Source organism: Coffea arabica, chromosome 9e (genome assembly GCF_036785885.1).
Source record: "Coffea arabica cultivar ET-39 chromosome 9e, Coffea Arabica ET-39 HiFi, whole genome shotgun sequence".
In the NCBI taxonomy this organism is placed as follows: Eukaryota; Viridiplantae; Streptophyta; class Magnoliopsida; order Gentianales; family Rubiaceae; genus Coffea; species Coffea arabica.
The window spans coordinates 37,625,181-37,648,315 of NC_092327.1; the positions used below are offsets into that span (position 1 = coordinate 37,625,181).

General features: G+C 35.9%; 3 protein-coding genes across 7 annotated transcripts; 1 reads left to right on the forward strand and 2 right to left on the reverse strand.

Moving 5' to 3' along the window:
• Positions 1 to 83: 83 nt before the first annotated feature.
• On the forward strand, positions 84 to 12,707 carry LOC140014518 (ammonium transporter 1 member 2-like). Its single transcript, XM_072065455.1, has 11 exons — positions 84 to 475; positions 595 to 654; positions 755 to 802; positions 2,785 to 2,917; positions 3,027 to 3,103; positions 3,559 to 3,657; positions 3,745 to 3,815; positions 3,908 to 3,998; positions 4,077 to 4,183; positions 10,634 to 11,070; positions 11,339 to 12,707. Exons 1-11 carry the CDS (start codon positions 248 to 250, stop codon positions 12,451 to 12,453), a joined length of 2,466 nt encoding a protein of 821 aa, XP_071921556.1. The 5' UTR covers positions 84 to 247; the 3' UTR covers positions 12,454 to 12,707.
• A 1,297-nt stretch (positions 12,708 to 14,004) lies between these two features.
• LOC140014819 (uncharacterized) lies at positions 14,005 to 17,925 on the reverse strand. Its single transcript, XM_072066321.1, has 2 exons — positions 17,413 to 17,925; positions 14,005 to 14,853 (listed from the first exon to the last, which is right to left on the reverse strand). The coding sequence occupies exons 1-2, from the start codon at positions 17,818 to 17,820 to the stop codon at positions 14,329 to 14,331; spliced, it is 933 nt and encodes a 310-aa protein (XP_071922422.1). The 5' UTR covers positions 17,821 to 17,925; the 3' UTR covers positions 14,005 to 14,328.
• Positions 17,926 to 18,450: 525 nt separating this feature from the next.
• Positions 18,451 to 22,573, reverse strand: LOC113710341 (uncharacterized). Of its 5 annotated transcripts, none has more exons than XM_027233295.2 (9): positions 22,275 to 22,573; positions 21,868 to 21,927; positions 21,675 to 21,752; positions 21,423 to 21,490; positions 21,189 to 21,329; positions 20,416 to 20,457; positions 19,342 to 19,472; positions 19,011 to 19,112; positions 18,451 to 18,876 (listed from the first exon to the last, which is right to left on the reverse strand). In XM_027233295.2, exons 3-9 carry the CDS (start codon positions 21,749 to 21,751, stop codon positions 18,748 to 18,750), a joined length of 690 nt encoding a protein of 229 aa, XP_027089096.1. In that variant the 5' UTR covers position 21,752; positions 21,868 to 21,927; positions 22,275 to 22,573; the 3' UTR covers positions 18,451 to 18,747. The 5 variants fall into 5 exon arrangements, with proteins under 5 accessions (XP_027089096.1, XP_027089094.1, XP_027089095.1 ...); XM_027233293.2 differs by having other exon boundaries at positions 22,228 to 22,573; XM_027233294.2 differs by lacking the exon at positions 21,868 to 21,927.
• Positions 22,574 to 23,135: the final 562 nt, after the last annotated feature.

Consider the following 23,135-nt stretch of genomic DNA (forward strand, 5'->3'; position numbering starts at 1 on the left):
TATAAAAGTAGTTGGAGAAGTTCTCTTTTAGAATTTAACCAGTAAAAATATCAGACGGGTACATTTCTATTTTCTAGGATAAACGAACTCTATTGATCTTTTCCCTTAAAGCACACAACACTGTCCAAAAGCCTTATCCAAATGGACCCCAGAACGTTTTCTGTAATTTCACTCACAACGAACTGAAACTAGTTAAGCTGCCAAAATTTGCGTGGCAAAGCAGCAATTCCCAGTCTACGACAGGACAATGGCTTCATCCTTATCACATCTGCTGCTCCTCATCAAACCTCCTTCCAATTTCCCTTCCGCCCAAAACGTTTTCTTTCTCGGAACCCCACAACCTATTGCGTCCCGCCCTCATTCCAGACCTTTCTTCAGAAGAAAGCTACCCACTAAAATCCCTTTTGCCATTACAGAATCAGGCTCTCCCAAATCCCTTGACCCGGACCCAAAATCCCTTCTTCAAGAACTTGCTGTAAGCATTTTACATCTCTTCTCTCGTATTTTCAATGTGCCCTGCATTTTTGTTTATTTTTGCTAATAAGTTTTTCGTTCGGGGTCGCATTTTGTTCTTTTGGCTGTTTTAATTGGCAGGAGACTTTTGTTCTTCCAGCAGATTACTTTTCTAAGCTCCCTCGTGATCTTCGTCTAGATGTAAGTGGTATCATGTTAAAAACATGTTAGTATGGAGACGGTAAACATGCAATCATTTTGAAGGGTCATGATTGATTGGGATAAATTGCTCCGCTTACAGTTGAATGATGCAGCTTTTGATCTTTCAAATGGACCAGTTAAAGATGAGGTAATTTTTTCATCATTTCCTTGATTAACTTCTGCAACTGCATCGGAAAGTGCTCAATTTCTGCTGTTAGATGCTTCAAAACGATTGTTTGGATATCGGTACCCAAAGGTACTCATTTATGGGTCTTTGCAATAATATTGATATTTAATTCTATATTTAAAGAATATTGATAGTTTTGTATGGTTTTCATAAATAAATAGATAAGCAGATAAAGTTTAAAAAAAAAACCTGCATTTGTGCTCAACAAAAGCATCGGTATTTCTTAAATTTAGAATAAGAACATCAATGTTTTTGTAAAAGAACCCTGCATTCGGGCTTGAAGTTATAGCATTTCATCTTAACTCTGAATAAGATAAAGAAGGTAATACTTCATATTTGTGTCTGTATCTCAGTAGTGAAGCATCATCTTGTAAATAGAGGTGGCAAATCAACCCACTTAAATAAATTTATCCATATCCGCCCATGAATATATGGGTATGGGTATCTTAAATTTTTGTATATGGGTATAAATGGGTTACCTAATAATACCCATTTATTAAATGGGTATTATTGGGTAACCCATCAAACCCAATTAACCCATTTAAAATTCTCTTCCCCTAAATCTCTTCTTTTCCCCCACCCATTTTTTTTTCAAATTTTTCATTTTGTCATAATGTTAACTACTTTTGTTTCATTATTATTATTATTTGTTAGTTTTATTTTATTATTTTGTTTTAACTTGCTCATTTTTCGGCATTACCAATTTATGATAAATTTGAGCCTCTTTTCTTATCTTTCTAAAATGAAATTTTAAATTTATATATGGAAAAAATGTTAGGGGTTAAAAATTTTTGGATTAAATTTTTATATTAACTTTTATAGTACTTAGTTCAAATTTTTATATTCTTATTATTCAATTATTAAATAATATGTAATTTTGTGAAATAGAGTATAAATGAAAAAAATTTGGTAATTAGGCTTATTGAATATTATAAGTAAATATTTAAAACTAATGATGGGTACAAAGAGCGGTATAAATTGATAACTTAGTTTGCAAAAATGAATTTAAATGAATTTACAAAAAATTAAAATAAATGGGTTATAAATGGGTAATTGGGTTACCCAATTCATTTTTTGACTTACCCATTTATACCCATCTAATTAAATGGGTATAAATGGGTTGACTCACTTATACCCATTACCCATTTTACCCAACCCAAACCCGCCCAAGTCACCCATTTTGACACCTCTACTTGTAATTGAAGTTCATTGTGATGTTACTTACTAATACCGTGCTTTTGCTTATCTTTTTCAAAATTTTGGTGTCCATCCAATTTAGAATGCCCGTTCATAAGAATATAGGTGCAAAGGTTAAGTCTGTTTTGTTAAAGACTCGTCTCTTTGAAGCCTTTTGCTCTAATTAGTCGAAAATAAGTTGTATAACTTGGTGCTGCAGAGTTCTTTGTTTGTCCACCATTTTACGTTTTCAAAAATGTTGGCTTTTAGATGGGTCCATGGGATGCTAATCATTTGTCCAGAGTTAGTATACTGGCTAGTGAATAGAAGCCATCCAGCATGGATTCTTATCTGCTTTGTATGTGATGTAATTGGTTATATCTCCTCTGATACAAGAAAGTCAACCTATTATTGATTTAAAAACCTGCAGACCAATTATGATATACATTTGCCCTAGACATTTCTATCATCTGCAATGATAAATGAAGCCAATAACTTGAGGGATTTTTTTTCTGGCCATGCTACCTTGATGCTGTCTTTGCTTATTTCAGCACTTTCTGCATGTTAATCTTACTGCCTGGAAGCTTGATGGAGCTTGCTTTGCCAAGAAAAGGTTTTTGTGATCTTGGTGAATTTCTTTGCTGTTTGAACATGACATAAGTGGTTCTAATTGCTCACTGATCCGTTCATATCTTATGGTGATTGGAAAATATTGTTATCCAATTAAAGGGCCCTTTGGAACTTAAGCATTTGAATTTTACTGGCAGTGTGGTGAAGATCTTGGAGAAATATTGTTAAATATAAGTCGAGCATGGGAACTGGCAGAGGCATCGACTTCTGCAGCTTTAGTAAGCAAGTTACCCGTGATGGTGGACTCATTGACAGATGGGAATAAATCAGGCAAGAAAAGAGGCTTATGAATAGGGTGTTTTGTATGTTGTTGTATCTCCAATCTCTAAGTGAATGCTTGAGCTTCTCTCTGCTGATATTTGTGTTTATTGCTAGCTAGCACTTGGTAAGCGCCTAATATCTGCTGGAAGAAGGTTCCAGTCCATGGGGAAATATGGTCAAGGCGAGCAAGAAATGGTATTTTCACTTTTGTGTCTTTTGTGGACCTACGGAACTAGAACTTTGACTGTGCAAGTGAAGGCATGTCTTTGTGGTTATAGTAAGATTTTGTCAAGTTTGTGAATGAAAAAGCATGCGAACTTATGTACTTGAGCTGCTGTTCAACAAGCCTTAATTGTTTAGTATACTAGTCCTTGATGTTCAATCATATCAGCTTTTGCATTTTCATGTCAACAAACAGCCTTGTTGGCATCTAACCCAGAAATTTACCTTCTCCTCTTAAAAGGAGACTGGCATTATTTTTCCTTGCTTCTTCAAATTTTTTGTCCAGATCAATGGTGACCTTCGTTGCTCAAGCAAAGGTCTTTTACGTAGTCTACCCCTCCACGTAAACACCATGAGATTCACCATACGTGCATTTTCATTTGATCTTTTTCATTTTTGACGTATGAATGGATGCTCAATCAGTATAGATTGCCAAAGTTATGATTAGGACGGGGAAGTTTTTATCTGCAAGAGCAGTAACTACAGTGACTAGTGCAGAACCAAAGCAGGAAACTAGGACTCTGAAGGTTTGTGTCTTGCAGTTATAGGAAGTGAAGATTTTACATAACTATATCAGGAGAAATTTGCTAATGCAACAAGTCATCTTGGCACAGTTTGGAGAGCTTCAGGTTGAACTGACTCCAGATAAAGCCTACATTGGGGCTGTTATAGGCTTGCTTTTCAGGTAAGTTTTTCCCTTTAATTATTTATATTCTACTTCGTTACTGTAAAAGAAGCCTAGACAGTCATGTTCACTGTTTCATGTTTGAAATACAGCACTCTGTCATGGGGATTAAGTCAAGGCATCGAAAGTATACCAGAGAGCTCATTGCAATATGCAAATGACAATGCTTTGCTGCTTGCAAAGGTGCTTGATAGTTATATCACTTGATTGCAAGTTATCTGGTTCCTTGTGCATACTCTATAACAGTAAATCTCGTTGCAGTCATTGCGAGGAGCACTACTTGCACTGTGTTATTCATCTACGCTCTTGTCCGCTTTCACATCTGTGGGACTTCTCTTGCTTGGAGTACAACTTGGTTCAAAAGAAAAGTGATATTATTAGGATCTAATGATGGTCATGATGGTTCTGATACTAATGGATTGGATCAACGATCATTTTATCTGGGCTAAAAGCTGATGCTCATAGTCCTTAATCGAGTAATATATTGCTCTACATTTTTGGTTTCCATTTCTGGTCATTTTCTTGAGTTTACCTCTTTGTCATTGGTCTCTGAGAACGTGTAATTGCTCTGAATGTCAAAGCTGTGACATCTGATGAACTTTCAACTCGAAGCATGCTTTACTTGACATGGGAACAATGTATATTAGAATTGTTTTCCCTTTCAATGCTTTTAGCTTTAGACTTTTGACAGAATTGATAGCATAGAGAAACATTTTTGCTTACTGAAACTGGTGATGGATTGTTCACCTGCTACGGTTTCTTGTCGCCATCATAGTGACAACAGACACAGAAAAACAGATGGTGCAGCGGCGACGGACGCCACATAATTAAGCTCATTTGACTTTTTTCTGTGTTTTTTTTCCTTGGATTCTTCTGCATCATCCAGTGAGATTCCATGACCATTCTGCTGATTCCAAGTTCTATTCAGACAAAACTGGTTGCTGTTCTGGATTCAGAGCATTTAGTTAGTAACATGGAGTAGATCTGACTCGCTTAACATCGCCATCATGGGTTAGATACCATACTACCTCATTGCATATACTAATCAAATTATTAATTGCCTGGTTTAAGCGACTGCTAATCCCTTCAAGGGTCGTGTAAATTACTTGCTTGTGGCCCCTGGATTAATTTGACTGCATCTTGCACCTTTCAGTCTTTCACTATCGGATCTCTTCAACGCTATGTTATAAGGAAATTTAATGGGCATTTCTGAGTCTAATAACATCTAGAGCTAATCAGTTAATATCTCATTCTTTTTATATTCATAATTTTCAATTTGCTCTTTCTGAGTTTACAAATTGCATGACCTAGCCCTTTATTTATTTATATATTTTTTCCTGAAATTGGCTTCAACTGATCTAGTAATCTTTAGCTTCAAAATATTTCTCTAAGTTTTCATCGTGATTTAGAGTTGAGATAACAGAAGGAAAAATAGTTCAAAACGTCCCTTACATTTCGTCAAATGAATTTTTTCATCCTTTATTTTTAAAATGATAACTTTACATCCTTTATAAAATCAAGTCGATAAAATTTGATATCAACCCAACCCAAGTTTTCGATCATTTTTTATCTTGAATCCATTAAATGACTTGTACACGGTCAAATTTTTAAGGGCAAAAAAGTTATACTCTATTTGTAGTTAAACAAATGACCCGATTCCTATTCATTTTGACTCCTAAAAAAGTAGGATCTGACCCGAATTATATTCTTTTTTTTTTTTCCAAAAAAAAGTGGGATTGAACCTAATGCATACTTATTTTTGTTACTAAAAAAGTGGGATATGATCTTTTTATATATAAAAATTGACTAAATCTAGGTCATGTGATGATTTCAATCTAAAAAGTGATCGGAAACTAAAATTGGGATCAAATTTTGCTAACTTAAATTTGCAAGGGACGTAAATTAAATATTTTAAAAATAAAAAATAAAAAATTCATTTGATAAAATGCAAGAGACATTTTGAATCATTTTCCAAGACATAATTAGTTAGCACTATTTTGCTTGCTGACCTTGTTTTAGAAACCATGTACAAATTGACTCTATTATTGGTAATTCAACCATGGGTTACATCACTTATCATTTCTCTTTTCCATTACAAGCTATCATGTCCCGGATCTCTACATTTTGACTTCGTTAATGAATATTCTGTCGGATTCTTACAGCTGTATCCAAATTATTAAGTATTTCGCAAAGATTCAGAAAGTGTGTCCACTGCATACAAAGTCATGAATCAGGTTGTAACAAGTTATCTAACTAATGCATGTCCAAACTGTTACGACTTGTATATTTATTATTTCAATTTGCATGAAGTATTTATCTTTGTTTCGATATAGTTCAGAAGGTTTTAACTTTCAACAAGTTTATAATAAAAACTGGTAACAATTTGTAGCATGACTAGCAATTAAAAAAGCAAAAAGCAAAAACAAAAACAAATGACTAAACTTAATTTAAATATACTTAAAAGTAATATATATATATATATATATATATGAGCGATCTGTAAGAACTCCTATAACAGACTTATAGTGTCGAAAATATGCCCTAATCCGTAGTATGGTAAACGAAGTCGAATCCACCTAAACATATTACTAACCCCTTCCACACACACACATATATATAAGCAAACTATTGCAAAACTACAGCATCTTAATCAAATCAAATCCTGGCCATAATTTGTTTGGATCGAGGATTATTTGCTAAAATTTATTTGCTTACATCATCGTTACAATTTCCAACACACCTTTTTATATTTCCAATTACCTTTTTATCTCACATACATCACATCACAAAAAGTGCTACAGTAAAAATATATCAAATAATTTACAATCCAAACAGACTACACCAAGAGCAAAGTGAGAATTCGAATTAGACTCTTCCCTTTGGTTTTAACTTTTTAACCGCCTCAAGTGCAATGGACTTAGCATCAATTTTTCATAAATGTCAACTTTTACAGTTGTTTTGGCTCGTTCATGCTGTAGCAAGCTAATGATGCTGGTGAAATGAATTTCATTGGCAGTTCGCAGCCTCACAAATTCAAAAAAATCGAGTGCATTAAAAACTCAATAGGAAAATAAACAATTAAAGGAGGAACCATCAATCACGTAAGCAGAGAGATTACAGAATTGAAGTTTGAATGGTAGATGGTTTTATGTCATTTAAATATCGATTTTGGGTTAATCAAATTACTTGAAGTATCTTCCTTGTTTGCTGCATGATGCAAGCAATTAGTCCATGAGCATACATGACCTTCTGTAGTGTACAGGTACTACATGGGGGGTTATTGCAAAGGCATAGAATCTCAACTAGTATTCTTTCCAACATATTTTCTAATAGCTACTTCGTGTTTTTAATGTAGATTAGTTGGGCAACTTGACAGTGAACTAAAAGAAAACAAGGCTCAACATGGTAAACGCTACTTTTTTGGTTGTTTCAATTTTTCTGTGTTGCCTAAAGAGTAAATATATACTTCATTTCAAGGATTGAGAATTTGTTGTCCTAATTGACAAGAAATGTACTCGTATAAGCCTGCTTTTTGAGCTTTTGGTTTCCCTTTTGGGGAAATTGGTGGTCGTCTATGGTATTTGCCCAATTGGATAAAGGTAAGGATGGCAATGGGGGCGGGTGTCCGCGGGAGGCTATTGGGGCAGGAGGCTATTTTTCCCCCCCGTTTAGAAACGGGGCGGGGGAGTATTTAATAATAAAGATATATATATATGTACATAATTATATATATAATATTTAATTTAATTAGTTATAAATTTATAATAATGATATTATTAGTTATATGTATCATTTAATGTATATTAGTATATGTAATATAATTGATATTATCAATTATACTACTAATTATACATGTCTATTAATAAAAATTATTAATTATTTATACTAAATTTATTAATATATTTATATTAAATTCCTAATTACACTTAATACAATAACACTTTTTCTAAAAAAAATATAATAATAATTTAGTGATTATATTTGTATCAAAAGTGAAAACTTGATTATTTTAGTTATATTTGTTATATCATATTAGATTGTATTCAAATAATTTTTATTTAATTATTTTTATGAATTTCAATTGTGAAGTTACAATGAATAATAATTTGATGACGTGTTGATATTTTAGTACTTGATTATTTACTAATATTTAATTATAATGAAATTATATAACAAAATTTTTTAACCCCCACGGATGTCCCCGCGGGGGAAGCGGGGTGGGGCGGGGGAAGCCGGGGGCGGGGGGTAGGGGGAATTAATAGGCAACGGGGTGGGGGGTGGGGGAGGGGTCCTCCGCCCCAACCCCGCCCCATTGCCACCCCTAGATAAAGGCCTGTGGCTAGGCCGGGTGTCAAATCAAAATTAATGGTTTTATTGCTAAATTAATCATACTCTAATTTGATTCAAGAAACGATTCACATTTCGAGTCAACCACTGCTTGAGTAGCAATACCTAAATGATATAATCAACTAAATCAGGCTAAGTTGGCCATCGGGAAGGGGTTTAAGTCCCTCCTTAGGTGTATGTTGGAGAATCAATTCTCTCGACTTGCTTTCTAATTCAGACTTTCTAAAAAGTTTTCACTAGCAATTGATACTGGTTCAATCCCCACTAAATCCTCCATTTGATTCAATTTTATCCATGCTTTCCAAGAAAATTTCACTGACAACTAATTTAGTGGCAGTTTACTCCCCTTCGGAGCTCTCTTTTGTTTCTTTTTTTTTTTTTTTTTTTCTAAATTGCTTTGAACATCTGTTTTCAACTTCATATATAGTAGAACTTTTCGCCCAAGGGAATCAGTTTTACACTAGTTATAAAACCATCAGTCAATTTCTCCACAGCATTTTTTTTAATTACCCTTTTATCGAAAACAGAATATAGAAATTGCTGGTGACTATAAAATACTAGAATGGGGATTCTCCCCAACACCCCCCCCCCCCCCCCAAAAAAAATGACTGGGGATTCTTCTTTGTCCTTTATAAAATTTGAGAGTTAGTATTTGGTCTCGTCATCTTTGTGCTAATTATGTGGCTAATTGTGATACGCAACTCATTAGTATTGGTAAAGATACTCCAAAATAATGCTAATCGGGTTCCATCAATTTCAGATTCATCTTGCATCTAATTCCATATAGTTCCTTGACTATTTATGGTGGAGTTGGTGAAAAAATGAAAAGTTTTTTTCACATCGGATTGTGACATTTAATTAAAACTTCTGACTTCAGGGCCAGGATTCTTTGGCTGCAACTTGACATGCAAATTCACAGATTATAACCATATAAGACATGTATCATTCGAGATCTAACAAAGCCAAGGAATTGCCAAGCAAATGCATTAGTCTTTGGCATTAACGATGGTTTTTTTTTTTCTCTTTCAAGGGATATTTCATTATTTGCAATCAATAACACCAAAGGATTAATTATTTAGTTTCTTGTTCATAAAAAGGGAAATAAATAATTTTTTTTTTTTAAAAAAAAAAACCATTTTACCACCAATCATGTGGATATAACATATGAACTCAGACATTGAACTGGAATTTCATGTTCACTTTTTCGGCAATTTCTTTGTTCATGTTCTATTAGTACTCAGAGAAAGATCGGTCAATCAAAGTTGTCTTGCTTGACTTCGAGCTAAAGAAAATTACCCTCTAGAATGATTTATATGTCACATCCTTTGAAAGGTAGATAGCTCTTCCATGCCTTCCATTACCAGCTTCAGAAAAAGGGGAATGGCAGCATACGAAGCTTAGCCAAAACTATTAAGTCGACTTTTCATGATTCACCTCTTTCTCTCATTTCATCAGCTATACTTTTTATGAGGTTCATGGCAAGTAAAATGTGCAATAAACATAACCTATCATAGACAAGTCACTTTACAACATCAAAATTGTTTTTGGAGGGGGAGGTCATAATTGCAAGGTTACGATTTAATATTCTTCTTATTGAGTTAATAAAGTTATTGAATATTTATTATGTGTTTATTTTCCTCCTCTTCGTATTTAAAACAGTCCATTGTGTGTTTATCGGAAATGAAGATATAAGTGACAAAACAAGATTACATATTCCCTTAATACCCGAAAAGAAAGTAAAAAATTTAAAAACTATGTATAGTCCAATTACTTGGACAATTAGCTGTAAAAAGCACAATAATAAGTAACCTTAGGCTCTTATGTCATATGTTGTACAGTTGAATTCCACAAAATGAATCCCAAGATACCTTATACTCCCTCCGTCCCACTTTGATAGTCCTGATTCTTTTTTCACACAGTTTAAGAAAAAGTAGTTAATTTTGTTGAAACAATCAATTTAGGTAGTTATTTTCCTAAAATACCCTCACATTAATTAGAGTACAACTTTATGGGAACTTGAATTGATGGTAAAAAAAGAATAAACTCTCATTAAATGGGGTAGGTTTATAGTAACAACAACTTACATTAAATAAGGGTATTTTAGAAAAATTAAAATACAACTACATTTTTCAATTAGAAGGTGGACTATAATTTGGGACAGACGAAAAAGGAAAACAGGACTATTAAAGTGGAACGAAGGGAGTATCTTAGGAATTTCCTTAAAACGCTTGCTTATATTCCCTGAGATATTTGTACTGTAAAAGGAGTATTGACCAAATTTATGCACACAATTTCTTACCTGTTAAGACAAGGACATTAACTCAACACCATAAACAAACAATAAGGGAAAAAAAAATTCAACTCCTGCCTCTACTATTCTTCCTCTATAAAATCAAACCTCCCCATGCCATTTTTGCTTCATAGACAAACTAAGCTCTCCCTACCACAACTAAACTTCCTTCTCATTTCAGCATGGCAACTTCTTTAAATTGCTCAGCCTCTGAACTCATCCCTCTTCTAGGCAGCACCCCGAATGCCTCCGCGGCCGCCACCTACATCTGCCAGCAATTTGGTGCAGTAGCATCCAAGCTCTTAGACACCACCTACGCCGTGGACAACACTTATCTACTTTTCTCGGCTTATCTTGTGTTTGCCATGCAGTTGGGCTTTGCCATGCTTTGTGCTGGCTCGGTACGTGCCAAAAACACCATGAATATCATGCTTACTAATGTTCTTGATGCTGCTGCCGGTGGCTTATCCTACTACCTCTTTGGCTATGCCTTCGCCTTCGGTTCACCCTCTAATGGCTTCATCGGCCGCCATTTCTTTGGACTCAAATCCTTCCCTTCACAATCTGGGGATTACAGTTTCTTCCTCTATCAATGGGCCTTTGCTATTGCAGCTGCAGGTACATATGTTGATTTTTGCATATGGATTAATCTTTTCTACACTGACGGTATAAAAAATATATAGTATATATTAATCTTTTCTGAAATGCTTCTTTTGTTTATGTGGCATGACGAACTCGTTGATGTATCAATATTTTTTATCGATGCTTGATGAAAGATTCTATTGGTTATATATCGTAGTTGATTTAATTATGTTTCTTAATTAGTAAAACTTAAAATACTTCAAATTTTCTGTATTAATAAGTTACTATATATGTTCGTTGTCAGGCATCACGAGTGGCTCCATAGCAGAAAGGACGCAGTTTGTTGCATACTTGATATATTCATCATTCTTGACTGGCTTTGTCTACCCGATAGTTTCACACTGGTTCTGGTCTGGTGATGGTTGGGCCGGTGCAGCCAAGGCCGATGGAAACCTTCTCTTTGGATCAGGAGTTATTGACTTTGCCGGTTCGGGTGTAGTGCATATGGTTGGTGGAGTTGCTGGCCTTTGGGCAGCCTTAATTGAAGGCCCCAGAATTGGCCGGTTCGACCGGTCTGGCCGCTTTGTAGCTTTACGTGGTCACAGTGCTTCACTCGTAGTATTAGGTACTTTCTTACTATGGTTTGGGTGGTATGGATTCAATCCGGGTTCTTTCTTTACCATTTTAAAATCATACGGGACCAGGGGTTCTTATTATGGTCAGTGGAGTGCTGTTGGGAGAACAGCTGTCACAACCACATTGGCTGGGAGCACAGCTGCACTCACTACTCTGTTTGGCAAAAGGTTACTAGTCGGGCATTGGAATGTTCTCGATGTTTGCAACGGTCTATTAGGCGGTTTTGCTGCAATCACCTCGGGTTGTTCTGTGGTTGAACCATGGGCCGCGATCGTATGTGGCTTTGTAGCAGCTTGGGTACTGATGGGTTTGAACAAACTAGCGGCAAAAATGAAGTATGATGATCCACTGGAGGCGGCCCAACTCCACGGCGGTTGTGGAGCGTGGGGTTTACTGTTCACCGGCTTATTCGCGGCGAAGGATTTTGTGAATGAGGTGTACCCGGGTAAACCGGATAGACCATACGGGTTGTTCATGGGTGGTGGTGGGAAGCTATTAGCAGCACAAATCATACAAATCCTTGTGATTATTGGATGGGTCTCAGCCACAATGGGTCCACTGTTTTTTGGCCTCCACAAATTGAACTTGTTGAGAATCTCAACACAAGATGAAATGGCAGGGATGGATTTAACAAGACATGGTGGATTTGCTTATGTATATCATGACGAGGATGATGGCTCCAACTTGCCTGCATCCTTCAAGATGAATAGAATTGAACCTACAAATACAAATACTCCTACACCTAATCATCAACATTCAACAATGTTAGAATCCACTGTTTGAGCATATGTGACTCCTCCCTCCACCAATACGCTATCAAGTTGAATTTCAACCATGCCATGGAGCCAATTGCACGATGTTTTTGGTATAAAGTTGGGCCTATGTACGTTACAAAGTCAAATGTGAGCTTACTTGATGTAATATCACTATCATGCTAGCAAAGCATTATTAATTTGGAGTTTGGTTAGATGTGCAATAATCAAATCTACTCCCTCCTTCCCAAAATTTTGGTCACATTTTGGGAATCCAACTTTTTATCAGTTGTGTTTTGATTGTGATGTTTAGGCTTTTCTTTTCAATTTTACCCTAAAAATTCACATCTTAAATTTGAATGTAACGTGCATTTGATTAAAAGTAGAGACAGTATTTAGAAAATAGACCAGAAAGAGTTTTGATTTTCTAAACAAGAAAAATATTTTAGAACATTCCAAAATGAAAAGTAAGACGAAAGTTTTGGGACGAAAAGAGTACTAGTTTTGATTACTTTTGGCAAGGGATGTTTTTCTCTTCTTTATTTGCATAATTGCATAACCTGATGGAATGCATCTTAATTTTGTTAGCTTGAGACTTGAGATAAATTTTTGTTCATTGGCAATAAATGAGAATGGGCTGTGGTTGCACTGTGGTTTTTATCAATCCTTCATGGAATTTCCTTGTAACCTTTTTGAAATAATTGCCGCCTTTCCGTCACTTTCGAACGAGATCCTTAACCCCCAAAATTTACAGCTTTCAATCGTTTGATCACACTACAGGCCAGCTAAATTTGTGTTGATATGATTCAAGTGGCTGGATAACACTTACTTGTGAAGTTAAAACTGGAACCATTGATGCCCTGCCATTTTGATAAATTTGATTGCCACACAGCTCTGATGGACTGATCCAATGAATTGGTCAAAAGATCCTTTTGACCAATTGGCAGTTTTATGAGCAAATTGCATTGTGCCTCACCAGAGAAGAATTTAACTGAAAAAAAAGAGCTGCAATAGGAAGTCTTTCATTCTCTAGCTCCTTTAACCTTTTTTTTTGGGGCTTAAAACTTGAAAACAGGCTTGCTGCAAATAGTATGTGAGCTTGACACAAAGAAATCTATTTTAGCATGTTTTGCAATTATCCATTGCTCATAAGGCTTTCCATGATGAGGTGCAAATTATCAAACAAAATTGTTGCCAGCCAGTGCAGACCTCTTAATCTTCAGTCAGATAAACTGGCCATTATAATTCGGCAAACTCCATGACATGCATATTGTACAAATGCTCTATTATGCTCTGTTACTGACAATGCAAAACGCTTGGAAATTCATGACCATCCACTTGTTATCAAAACAAAAAAGGAATCACAATTTTTGTCTCTGTCTCGTCCTGTCCAAATTGTTGGACAGGGATCATAGGCTGCTTGCTCCTCAATTCCTTGATGTAGAAACTGTCAATACTTTGGATTCTGTACGCAATAATTCATGGATATCATTTGTCAAACTCACGTATAAGGGAAAATTGATCTGTTTCTAGACATCCATGCAAATATGGAAAATTTTGAACTAAATGTATGTACAGGAAGTGTCCAAATCCCAGCAGCCATTCATTTCTACTTCGATCTATGTGCAGAATTCAAATCGTTTTCCAGGTACACACATTTACAAGGACAGAGACTGCTGCCAATCAGTCATTCCAAACTAGAAGACGATAGAACTCAACAAGCTTCAATTTCCTAGCTAAACGCTTACCTCGTATGAAAACAAATACAACTGATATACATGCGTCTGCTCTCCTTGAGATTTTTGAATGGAGAAACTAACATATGGTCCAAACAAATTCAATGAACCAATTAATACTGGTCACCCAGGAATGGATACCTAACGTCACTGAAGAGGACACCACATACTTACAATAATTTGCTCCAAAATCCCAAAAATGGGAAGAAGGCAATGAGCAACCTCACCAGAAGTGGTGTATGCCTGTTTCTTGCTCTTCGACTGAGTTTACCTTCTGTATCCCGTCTTGTTTGATTTGCTCTTGCAGTGTTAGTCTCTTCTTGCATTCTCTCTGCTCTATCAAGCTCATCCCATCCGCCAAAGTTCCGAGCCCTTTCCTCCCCTTTCTCAGCAGAAATGTTATTTGAGCCCCAAGACCAGTAATCGCCAACCCTCTTGCCGTTCTGGCTCCTTCGTTGTTTCTCCTCTTTCATTCTACTACTACTTGTAGCTCCAGCAGAGGTCCTCTTCCTTTTCTGGGACTTTGATGTTGTTCTATGTCTGTTAGTGGGCCTTCCCCATACAGAATCAAATAATAAGGAAAGAGCAGACTGAGCTAGGGGGAGAACTAATGCCATGAAAAAGGTATCTGTTCCAGTCCCTAGCAGCATTGATAAAATGATGGGAGGAATCATCCAGCCAAATGATCTAAGTACCTGCATTCATAATGGGACTTTGTTCAATCATGAAAAACTTAAGATAATGCAACTTGTACTTAAATGAAGATGCTTCAACATAAAAGGTGCGACTGATGATTACTAACTTATAAATTAGTGCAAGAGACAAGACCTCAAAGTTGAAAGTTCTACAGCTTTCAATCACAATTGTCTAGATAGGGGAAAATAAATAAGAACAAAACGCAATTTTCTAACATCCGCCATAAGTTCAGGTTATCTTTCAATCTCTGCAATTGTTCTCTGCTTCAGCCTTAATAGGTATACCTACTCATATCTTCACTATAACCATATTGACTCTAGGAATGTCCATGTTCTCCTTAGACCCCAGAAACATACAGTGATGTTAGATTCAGGTTGCATAGCAAATTAATTTACAGAAGCAGAAAAAGGAACATCACATTGAGATGAAAGCAAAGATAAAGATAGTTACAACATATTGACAAGAAGCAATCATGCTCAGCAAAGTCACTTAATGAATTAAATGGAGCTTCATATTATTTACCAATAGGAAGCTTATAATATCCCTGTTGACATGCAAGCGAACTTAAATGTCCACAAAAAAATTAGAAGATAGATTAAAGGCAAAATGAAAGACAAGTCATACCAAATTTGACAAAAAAAATCTGAGTACAACCAGGTGTTGAAGGCTGATAAATTCTATCACATTGACTGCATGCTAATGCAATGACTTTCAATTGTATCACTTCACCCCCTTAAACTTTTCCAAATAGTCATTGTAAAGAGACAACTACTCCTTTAAGCACCACTTGATCATCTAACCTACTTTGAGAATATCTGACAACAATGCTTACAAAATCGTTCTTCGTTTTTCCTCTAATATTCTCTGCACAACCACATTAAGCACAATACCTTCACTAGCAACAGTTGTGACAAAAACAATTTGAATTACAAGAAAGGTTATTTATGTGCTCTTAAATGCCTTTTGTCAACAAATCAATGAAAAATTGTCAAAGCCTGGTAGGGGCATGCAAGGAGAGAGATCAGTCGTTTTTGTCTGCAGTGTAAAAATATATCTTGATCATAGAGGGAAGGGGCAAATTAGCGACCTACTGACAGGTTGCTGGCAGGAAGAACAGAGAACATGTGTCACAATAGATTAGTTTTGAGCAAGGAAGAGGACACTCGCAACATTTTGGCTAGAGAAGAGAGGGAATCTCCAATCAAATTAGGAACTTGATACCAAGAAATGGTAGGCTGTTCAGCTTTTAGGAGGAGGACTGGCAGTGGTGGAAGTATAAGGATTTTTGGGAGGGCTGTAAGTTGGCAGAAGTCAGGTAAGACCATTTTGCTTATATCACATAGAAACCAAAGCAGAAGTGGTGGAGAATCAGATATCTATTTGCTATTGAATAATAAGCTGTCCTTTAGGGCTTCTGGTGAATGATAGGCATTGGCCCAAATTAACACATGAGCTAGGAAATACCAACAGTAATCTCACTAGGGTTTCTGAGGGGCTCAGAACCATTGCAGTTGGGAAGAAGGCGTGAGAAACACATGGAGGCCTCTCAAAGAAGCACAGAGAGCTTTGACCAGATGCCCCACAGCTATGAGAAACACACACTACCCGAGACCAAGCCGATTGGACCACATTATGGTATTCTCACCCCACTCTATCAGGGTACCGAAGACCTCACCGCGTTATGGGAACCACATTATAAGAATAACCAACTGGCAACTACTTTAATTTATGATTGGGCATCCATGTCATACGGTAGCCTAGTTGCCCAGCATTAGACCCAAATGTTGTGCTATACTGTAATTGTGATTGGTCTTCTGATAAATTTCTTAGATGTAAAGCTATAGTGACAAACGTCATTCTAAACAACCCAGGTTATGAATTCCCTTTGCTCTGTCTTTTATTCAAAAATGGAAACCGACATTTCAAATCTAGATTTTTCTCAATGTCTGCCAAAAATTCTTCTTACATAATGGCCACTGGCAAAAGTTAGATGATCAGAATTACAAACGAAAAAATTGTAGACATACTAGCACGTAACCACGACCAAAGGAAAACATCTTCTAAAATCTACAATAACCAGCCAAAGTTTCAAACCACAATCTCACAATTCAGACATAGGAAATCTCACAGGTGCACTCTTACATAAAAGATTAAACAGGATAGCCACATATAACAAGTTCATTGCAGTCAATGTTCACGATTAGTAAATACTCTTCATATACCTAATGAAATGCCTCAATCTGATTACTATAGGTACTTAGGAGGACTTCAAGATACAATAATATTGACAAGAGAACACCGGTAATAAGTGGAGCTATACGGGGCAACCAATTCTTTAGTTGGGGATACTAAAACATTTGGCTACCTAAAAATTTTCTTCCATTATTTGCTTTGGCAGGTTACTAGTCAATTGTCTTTCTCAAAAGAAAAAGGTAAATTATAATCAGTACAAACTTCAAAAAATAGGAAGCTCGACAGAAGTTCATCAATTCAAGTATGATTGTTTGAAACAAAAGAAAAAACAAAATAATTGAAATATTGGGATATTGATTAGTCACCTTGAAAATGGAAGAGAAACCAATGGAGCCTTCAAAAATCCCTAGCCCATCAAGAAGTTCATCATCATCATCAATGTCAGTGTCCCACGGTGATGAGTCCTCAGACCACCACTTCCTCCTCTGCTTCCTGGCGTTTCCGAGCCCAAACTCGTCCTCATAAAAATCAAACTCGTAACTGGGTCTAGACCGCCGGTGTGGCTCGTGGGTGCTGGTACTGGTCTTGCTCCTCTCCCACTCGGACCCACCAACTCTTCCGCCGGCTTTTGGGGAGAAAGAGAACCCAGTATGGTTGTTTTGGCTACTTGGATTTTGGCTCTTTTTCCAGAATTTTTGGGAACAGAGATTATGACGAGGAGGAGGAGGAGACGAGCTTATTAGGCTGAGCAACTGCAGTGCTCCAGTCCCCATTCAGAGGGGGCGAAAAGGAACTGAAGTTGCTAATTTTTTGTTTCCTTGCCATACCATCCTTCTCTTCTGGGGTGGATTTTATTTCTGGGGCTTTCCATTGGATTAATTATTGAATTTTTACTTAGCTAACAAAACTACTAATAGTAAGAAACTAAGCTAACAAAGCTACTCAGAAACTTCTCTTTGGCTTAGTAAAATCCTTTATTTTCTATTCCAGCTTTGGGTGTAAAACCAAAAATAGAAACACACTCTTCATCTCATGGAAATGCAAATAGTAAAATTTAGAAAAAGGGTCGAAGAGAGCATGCGAGCTTCTTCTTCTTCTTCTTCTTCAGCAACGAATTTTTCAGAGAAAGCATGAATTGAATAATACGAGAGAAGAAAATGTAACTGAAAAATTTCGATTCAACACCTCCATTTACATTTGAAAAAAAGTTCGAGAGCAATGATTTTTCCATACGAATTGTTCTCTCTGATATCAATTATTAACGACAAAGTCAAGTGCATACAGGTTCCATATTGAAGTGACTAAATACAATTTTCTAAAAGAGATTATTATTAGAACTCCCAGATGCTTGATTATATCCAGAAGAATGAAATAAGAAGGTCGAAGGAAAAAGACAATAAAAATAGGGAACGGAACAGAATTCATTACTCCACAGCATCCAAGTTTGATATGTCAAACTCAAATATACATTCAAAGATCAAAGATCACTGCTAGTAATACTACTGTTTACAATACACCTCTTTCCTCACAACAACTTTACTCACTCGATCTCCGGAAGCAATTATTTTGACATTCTGTCACTAAAATGTTGCTATGCATTTTACACGTACATGCATGTTATCCCGGTAGAATTGCAGAACCAATTCTGTGGTGTAAAAGATCAGCTCTCCTTAATGAGCTGGTAAAGAACAGAGAAGCAGTCATCGAATCAATCTCCAGGCTTTATGTATGATTTCATCGTCTATAAAGGGCCGGAGAGACCACATGAGGCAATAACTCTCCATTTCACCCGATGATGACTTCAAACTAAGAGAGGAAACAATCCTTTCCTGCAACAGTCAGTGATCTGATTAGAGAGTAATCAAAGGGACAGGTGAATGTTTGGAAACTTCATCCATAATAAAGGAGAACATAAGAATATATATCTGGAATACAATCATCACCACTAAGGGAGGTGGCTAACCTGCATCTCGTAGTCTTGTTTGACCATACCATATATAACAGCCATTAAGGCAGCATAATCAGTAATTTCAGGTTTCTGAACATGGGCGGGTAAGAAATCCTCCTAGACAAACATAACCAACACGAATGACAAAATAATATCCAAGAAAGGTTATAAGTTTTTATTAGTAATAACTGAGTGAATTTTCATAATTGACCAGCAAAAAGAAATTACTTTGACGCTTCAAATTTGAATAAAATTTCAGTATTCTTTAGTTTGGTAATTTGCTACAAAACCAGATTTGATTTTCTCAAACAAATTGTGGTTCTATTCAAGGGAAGGGACATCATACTTTGGTAATTATATCTGTATTTGAATCCAAGTCACCATGAAAGTCTTTATCCTGCAAATTCTCATTGGAATTCTGGACAGCTGTTGCTGCATCATCCAGAAGGCACTGGAGTTCGTTCACTACACTCTTAGCTGTAATTATTGATACAGGGACAGTTTCAAAAGTAAGCATCAAAAGCGTGAAAAAAATTCTTTTATAGGATCAATTATGTTGAAATTTAAGAAGTGCAAGAAGAGAACCTTTGTTCTAATAGCTCAGAAGTAAAAAACGACATTTTTACAACATAAGAATTTATAAGATAAGCAACCTCCATAGCCTCTAAAGTCTAAATTGGCTTAGATTACACATGGATCACATGAACCCCGTCCTCTAATCACCAAGACAATTTTCCTAAATGACTGGTAGGTGACCTACTCCAGTTAGACAGCCAAACTTATAGCTTCCAGGATGCATTCGCTCACTAAAAGCAACATATGACAACAGCCAGGAGCATAGTCTTAAATCCTATTTCTGTTGACCAGAACTACCCAACGTCTTAACTGAATTGCAACAACATTTCACTTTGGATAATATTTTCTGCCTTGGGAATAATCAATTGTCTGTGTTCATTCCCCATCAATATAACAACAATGATCAAACAATAGATAAACAAAATGAAAAAGCTTTGCTACTATTCTACCAATCAGAGACAGTAAGCAGCATGAGGACAAGAAGGTATTACAGAAAGAATGGAGTGATAATAAAATTTCAAATAAGATCATATTTAAATTTACATAGGTACTTTTGAAAAAATTCAAACAGCACATGAAGTTTGTTTATCTAGCGTTCACCAATAAGGGTTCATTTTTATTGGTAAAATACCAAAAGCTGAGGGGTAAAACCCAACTTTTAGGAATGCAATGTCCAGGACAAAGAAACACCTTCTATTTTGTAAACTGCGTCCTACATTCTGCTAAAGACAAATAAAAATTTTCACATAAAAAGATAGCAGACTAGACTGTTCTTAAAGGACAATGTAGCACCATCAATCAACAACTCAAGAATAAAAAAATAATGTCGTGAATGGGCTTGTACCTCCAATTAAATGGTCCAAGAGTCCATGATGGCAGGTACTCACTTCTCTATGCAGAACAATAACACCAAGAAAAGGAAAAGAGTTACAATAAGATGACAAAGTCCCAAACATCATAAGAACCATTGAATAGAAGCTTTCCAGTAAAGAATAGAGCACAGATAACTTTGACACCGAGGTGAGATGTTGACTGACACTTCAAAACTGAGAAAGCATAAACAAGCTTTCAACAAGATACAAATATTACCATTTTCCCCCTTTTTTTTTCAAATTATCAAGCACCCACCAGATAGTTTAATCCTGACACGGTAACAAACAATACAGTTTGAAACATCTGCATGTTCGCTCCATCAAGTAAATTACATGACACTATTTTTTTAGTCCCTATCATAAGGTTACAGTAAATATCGGCTTAATATTGGAACTGAAGCAAGAGGTTAAGTGAATGAAATTTGATAAAAGGAGTTTATGTAAGCACTTTATAAAAGGGAATCCAAAAAATGCTACATCTAGTTTCAACTATCTGTTTCCTAAATTTTTTCTTGAAACTCTTAAAATTCTCTGACCATCTAATATATCAGGTGCCACAAAGAAACAATTAATAGAATAACAAGGCAAAGCCAAATGAGTAGAAAAGATAATGCAGGGACCTCCACTCAAGAAATCTCCATGCTTGTATCCAAATATCCTAAAGCTCATTTAGTGACATGGATATTATCTTTTCACCTCTAATAGTGTCTACCAACTGAAAAGCAAGCATAAAAGACACACTTACACGTGCCCAAACATTGTTTTCTATCATGCATGTTTACACATCCTGCTTCAATATAAGATGAAAGCCTTCTAGTTTCATTAGCTTTTATAATGTTCGCAACCAATTCTGAAGTCATGTCAATTGGTGGTCGCCGAAGAAAGTCTGTGTAGGCAGAAGTGAATCAAAATTATCAAATGAAAAAAAGAATTCATCTTGATTCTGAGCAATATGTAATCATACTCCATTAAAAATTACCAAGTCCTTGTTGAAAGCCCACAAGAAATCTGTTTCCCACGTCCACTAGCTCCTCAAATTTAGTGATCCTATGTAAAAACGTAAAATTAAGTAATGCTAGTTATGAGTTGTGTCCTATTAATAGCAGAATTTTAATGCAATCATAAGCATAAAGCTAGTCATAAAGGTGTAGAAGGATTCACATTTAAACATAATTGCCTTTTTTTTTAAGCTCAATTTCATTTTCAACCAAGCTAGTCAAGAATAATTAACCTTGTCATGAAATCTGAGAAAATCTGGTACATCTTCTCATAAGAAGGAGATGTCTCTGTAACTTGTTCGCTTTCCATTCTGCAAAAGGATTGAAGGTCAATTTTGTGACTCCACAACCCCAAAATGGAAGAACAACAAAGAGCCAAAAATTCCAACTTTACTACAGAAATGAAAGGATATATATTCTACTCACCAATAAAAAAAAAAAAAAAAAATCGACAATTGCAGTCGAACACCACTTCCGGCGGCTTAGCTGTGAATTAGGGATTGGGGGATTTTTGGGAAGTCAGCACCAATTTGATTTCTCTTTTCTTTGATATATATATATATATATATATATATATATATATATATATTTTGGGTTAAAAATTTCAGCCGCTCCCAAGTGCTAAATTCTTGCTAAACAAAAGAAAAAGCCAAGCATGAATTTATTGAAATAGCCCCAAGATATGATATAAAAGGTTATAAACCATCAGATGTTTCTTTCATCATACTTTAGGCTCCAACCACAGGAATGACAGGATATGATATATTAAAAAATGGGAAAAATTACCGATTGGATAATTTGGTTAAGTCTTAAGCTTGAATTCCAAAAATTACCACAGGAGCGGCTGCTGCAATCTCTGAGGAGCAGTGGTGGTGGAGGAGCTACGGTAGAAAGCAGTGGAAAAAAATCGGTGTTCCAAAATAAACCAGAGGAGCAGGGGAAGTTATGCTGGTGAAGTCCGGTGGTGGTGCACAAGCCTGTTGCTAGCGATGGTGGTGGACTTGTGGAGGAGCTGGAGTTGCGGCAGCAAGAGGAAAGAGCCGAAGAGGCGAAGAAGCCTAAAAAAAAATGGAGAGGCTTTGATTTTGTTTCATATTTTTTCAGATTTTTTTGGGCTCTTTTTTGCTTATTTAGTCGGTCAAATGGAAGACAAGAGTCAACAAATAACCCAAGTTTGAAAAAAAAAAAATTTAGGCAAAAAAAAAAGGGGGAGAAAAAAATCTAATGCCGAAATAAACAAATAAATAACCTTTGGGGGGTTTCCACTTCTGTCTCTCTCTCTCTCTGGGGGGTTTCCCCTTCTCTTAATTTCTCTTTACAGCTATCAAAAATGTTTTATGGGAATATACACTTCACGAAGTAATCCTTATTTCTCATTGTTTGGAAGACAAGTTTTTTTGCCAAGTTTATCTGTTACAAGTATTTTGAAAACTTTACACTCCGTTTGGAATGTGAGTTTTTTGGGTGTTTGTCTAAAACTTTACTGTAACTTACCCTAGAAGTTTTTTAAAAAATTTTTGAAATGTATTTTTTTTTAATATTTTGAAGTATATAGTTTAAAAACTTTAAAAAGTTTTTTGAGGTTACTGTAGTTACAGTAAAGACAAACACCCAAAAAATTCACTTGCCAAACGGGTTCGAAGCATGTATGTTTAATTTGACATACTAATTGAAGCAAAAGCTCTCCGAAATAG

Excerpts from the sequence above, each read along its gene's own strand:
- LOC140014518 (XM_072065455.1), top strand. The coding sequence starts at position 248 with ATGGCTTCATCCTTATCACATCTGCTGCTCCTCATCAAACCTCCTTCC. Across the intron at positions 655-754 it reads CTCGTGATCTTCGTCTAGAT|TTGAATGATGCAGCTTTTGA; the intron begins GTAAGTGGTATC and ends CTCCGCTTACAG. Across the intron at positions 803-2,784 it reads ATGGACCAGTTAAAGATGAG|TGTGGTGAAGATCTTGGAGA; the intron begins GTAATTTTTTCA and ends TTTTACTGGCAG.
- LOC140014819 (XM_072066321.1), bottom strand. The coding sequence starts at position 17,820 with ATGGGGACTGGAGCACTGCAGTTGCTCAGCCTAATAAGCTCGTCTCCT. Across the intron at positions 14,854-17,412 it reads GTTTCTCTTCCATTTTCAAG|GTACTTAGATCATTTGGCTG; the intron begins GTGACTAATCAA and ends TTATGAATGCAG.
- LOC113710341 (XM_027233294.2), bottom strand. The coding sequence starts at position 21,751 with ATGGAAAGCGAACAAGTTACAGAGACATCTCCTTCTTATGAGAAGATG. Across the intron at positions 20,458-21,188 it reads AAAACAATGTTTGGGCACGT|TGAGTACCTGCCATCATGGA; the intron begins GTAAGTGTGTCT and ends TGCATAGAGAAG. Across the intron at positions 19,113-19,341 it reads ATACAGATATAATTACCAAA|GAGGATTTCTTACCCGCCCA; the intron begins GTATGATGTCCC and ends ATGTTTGTCTAG.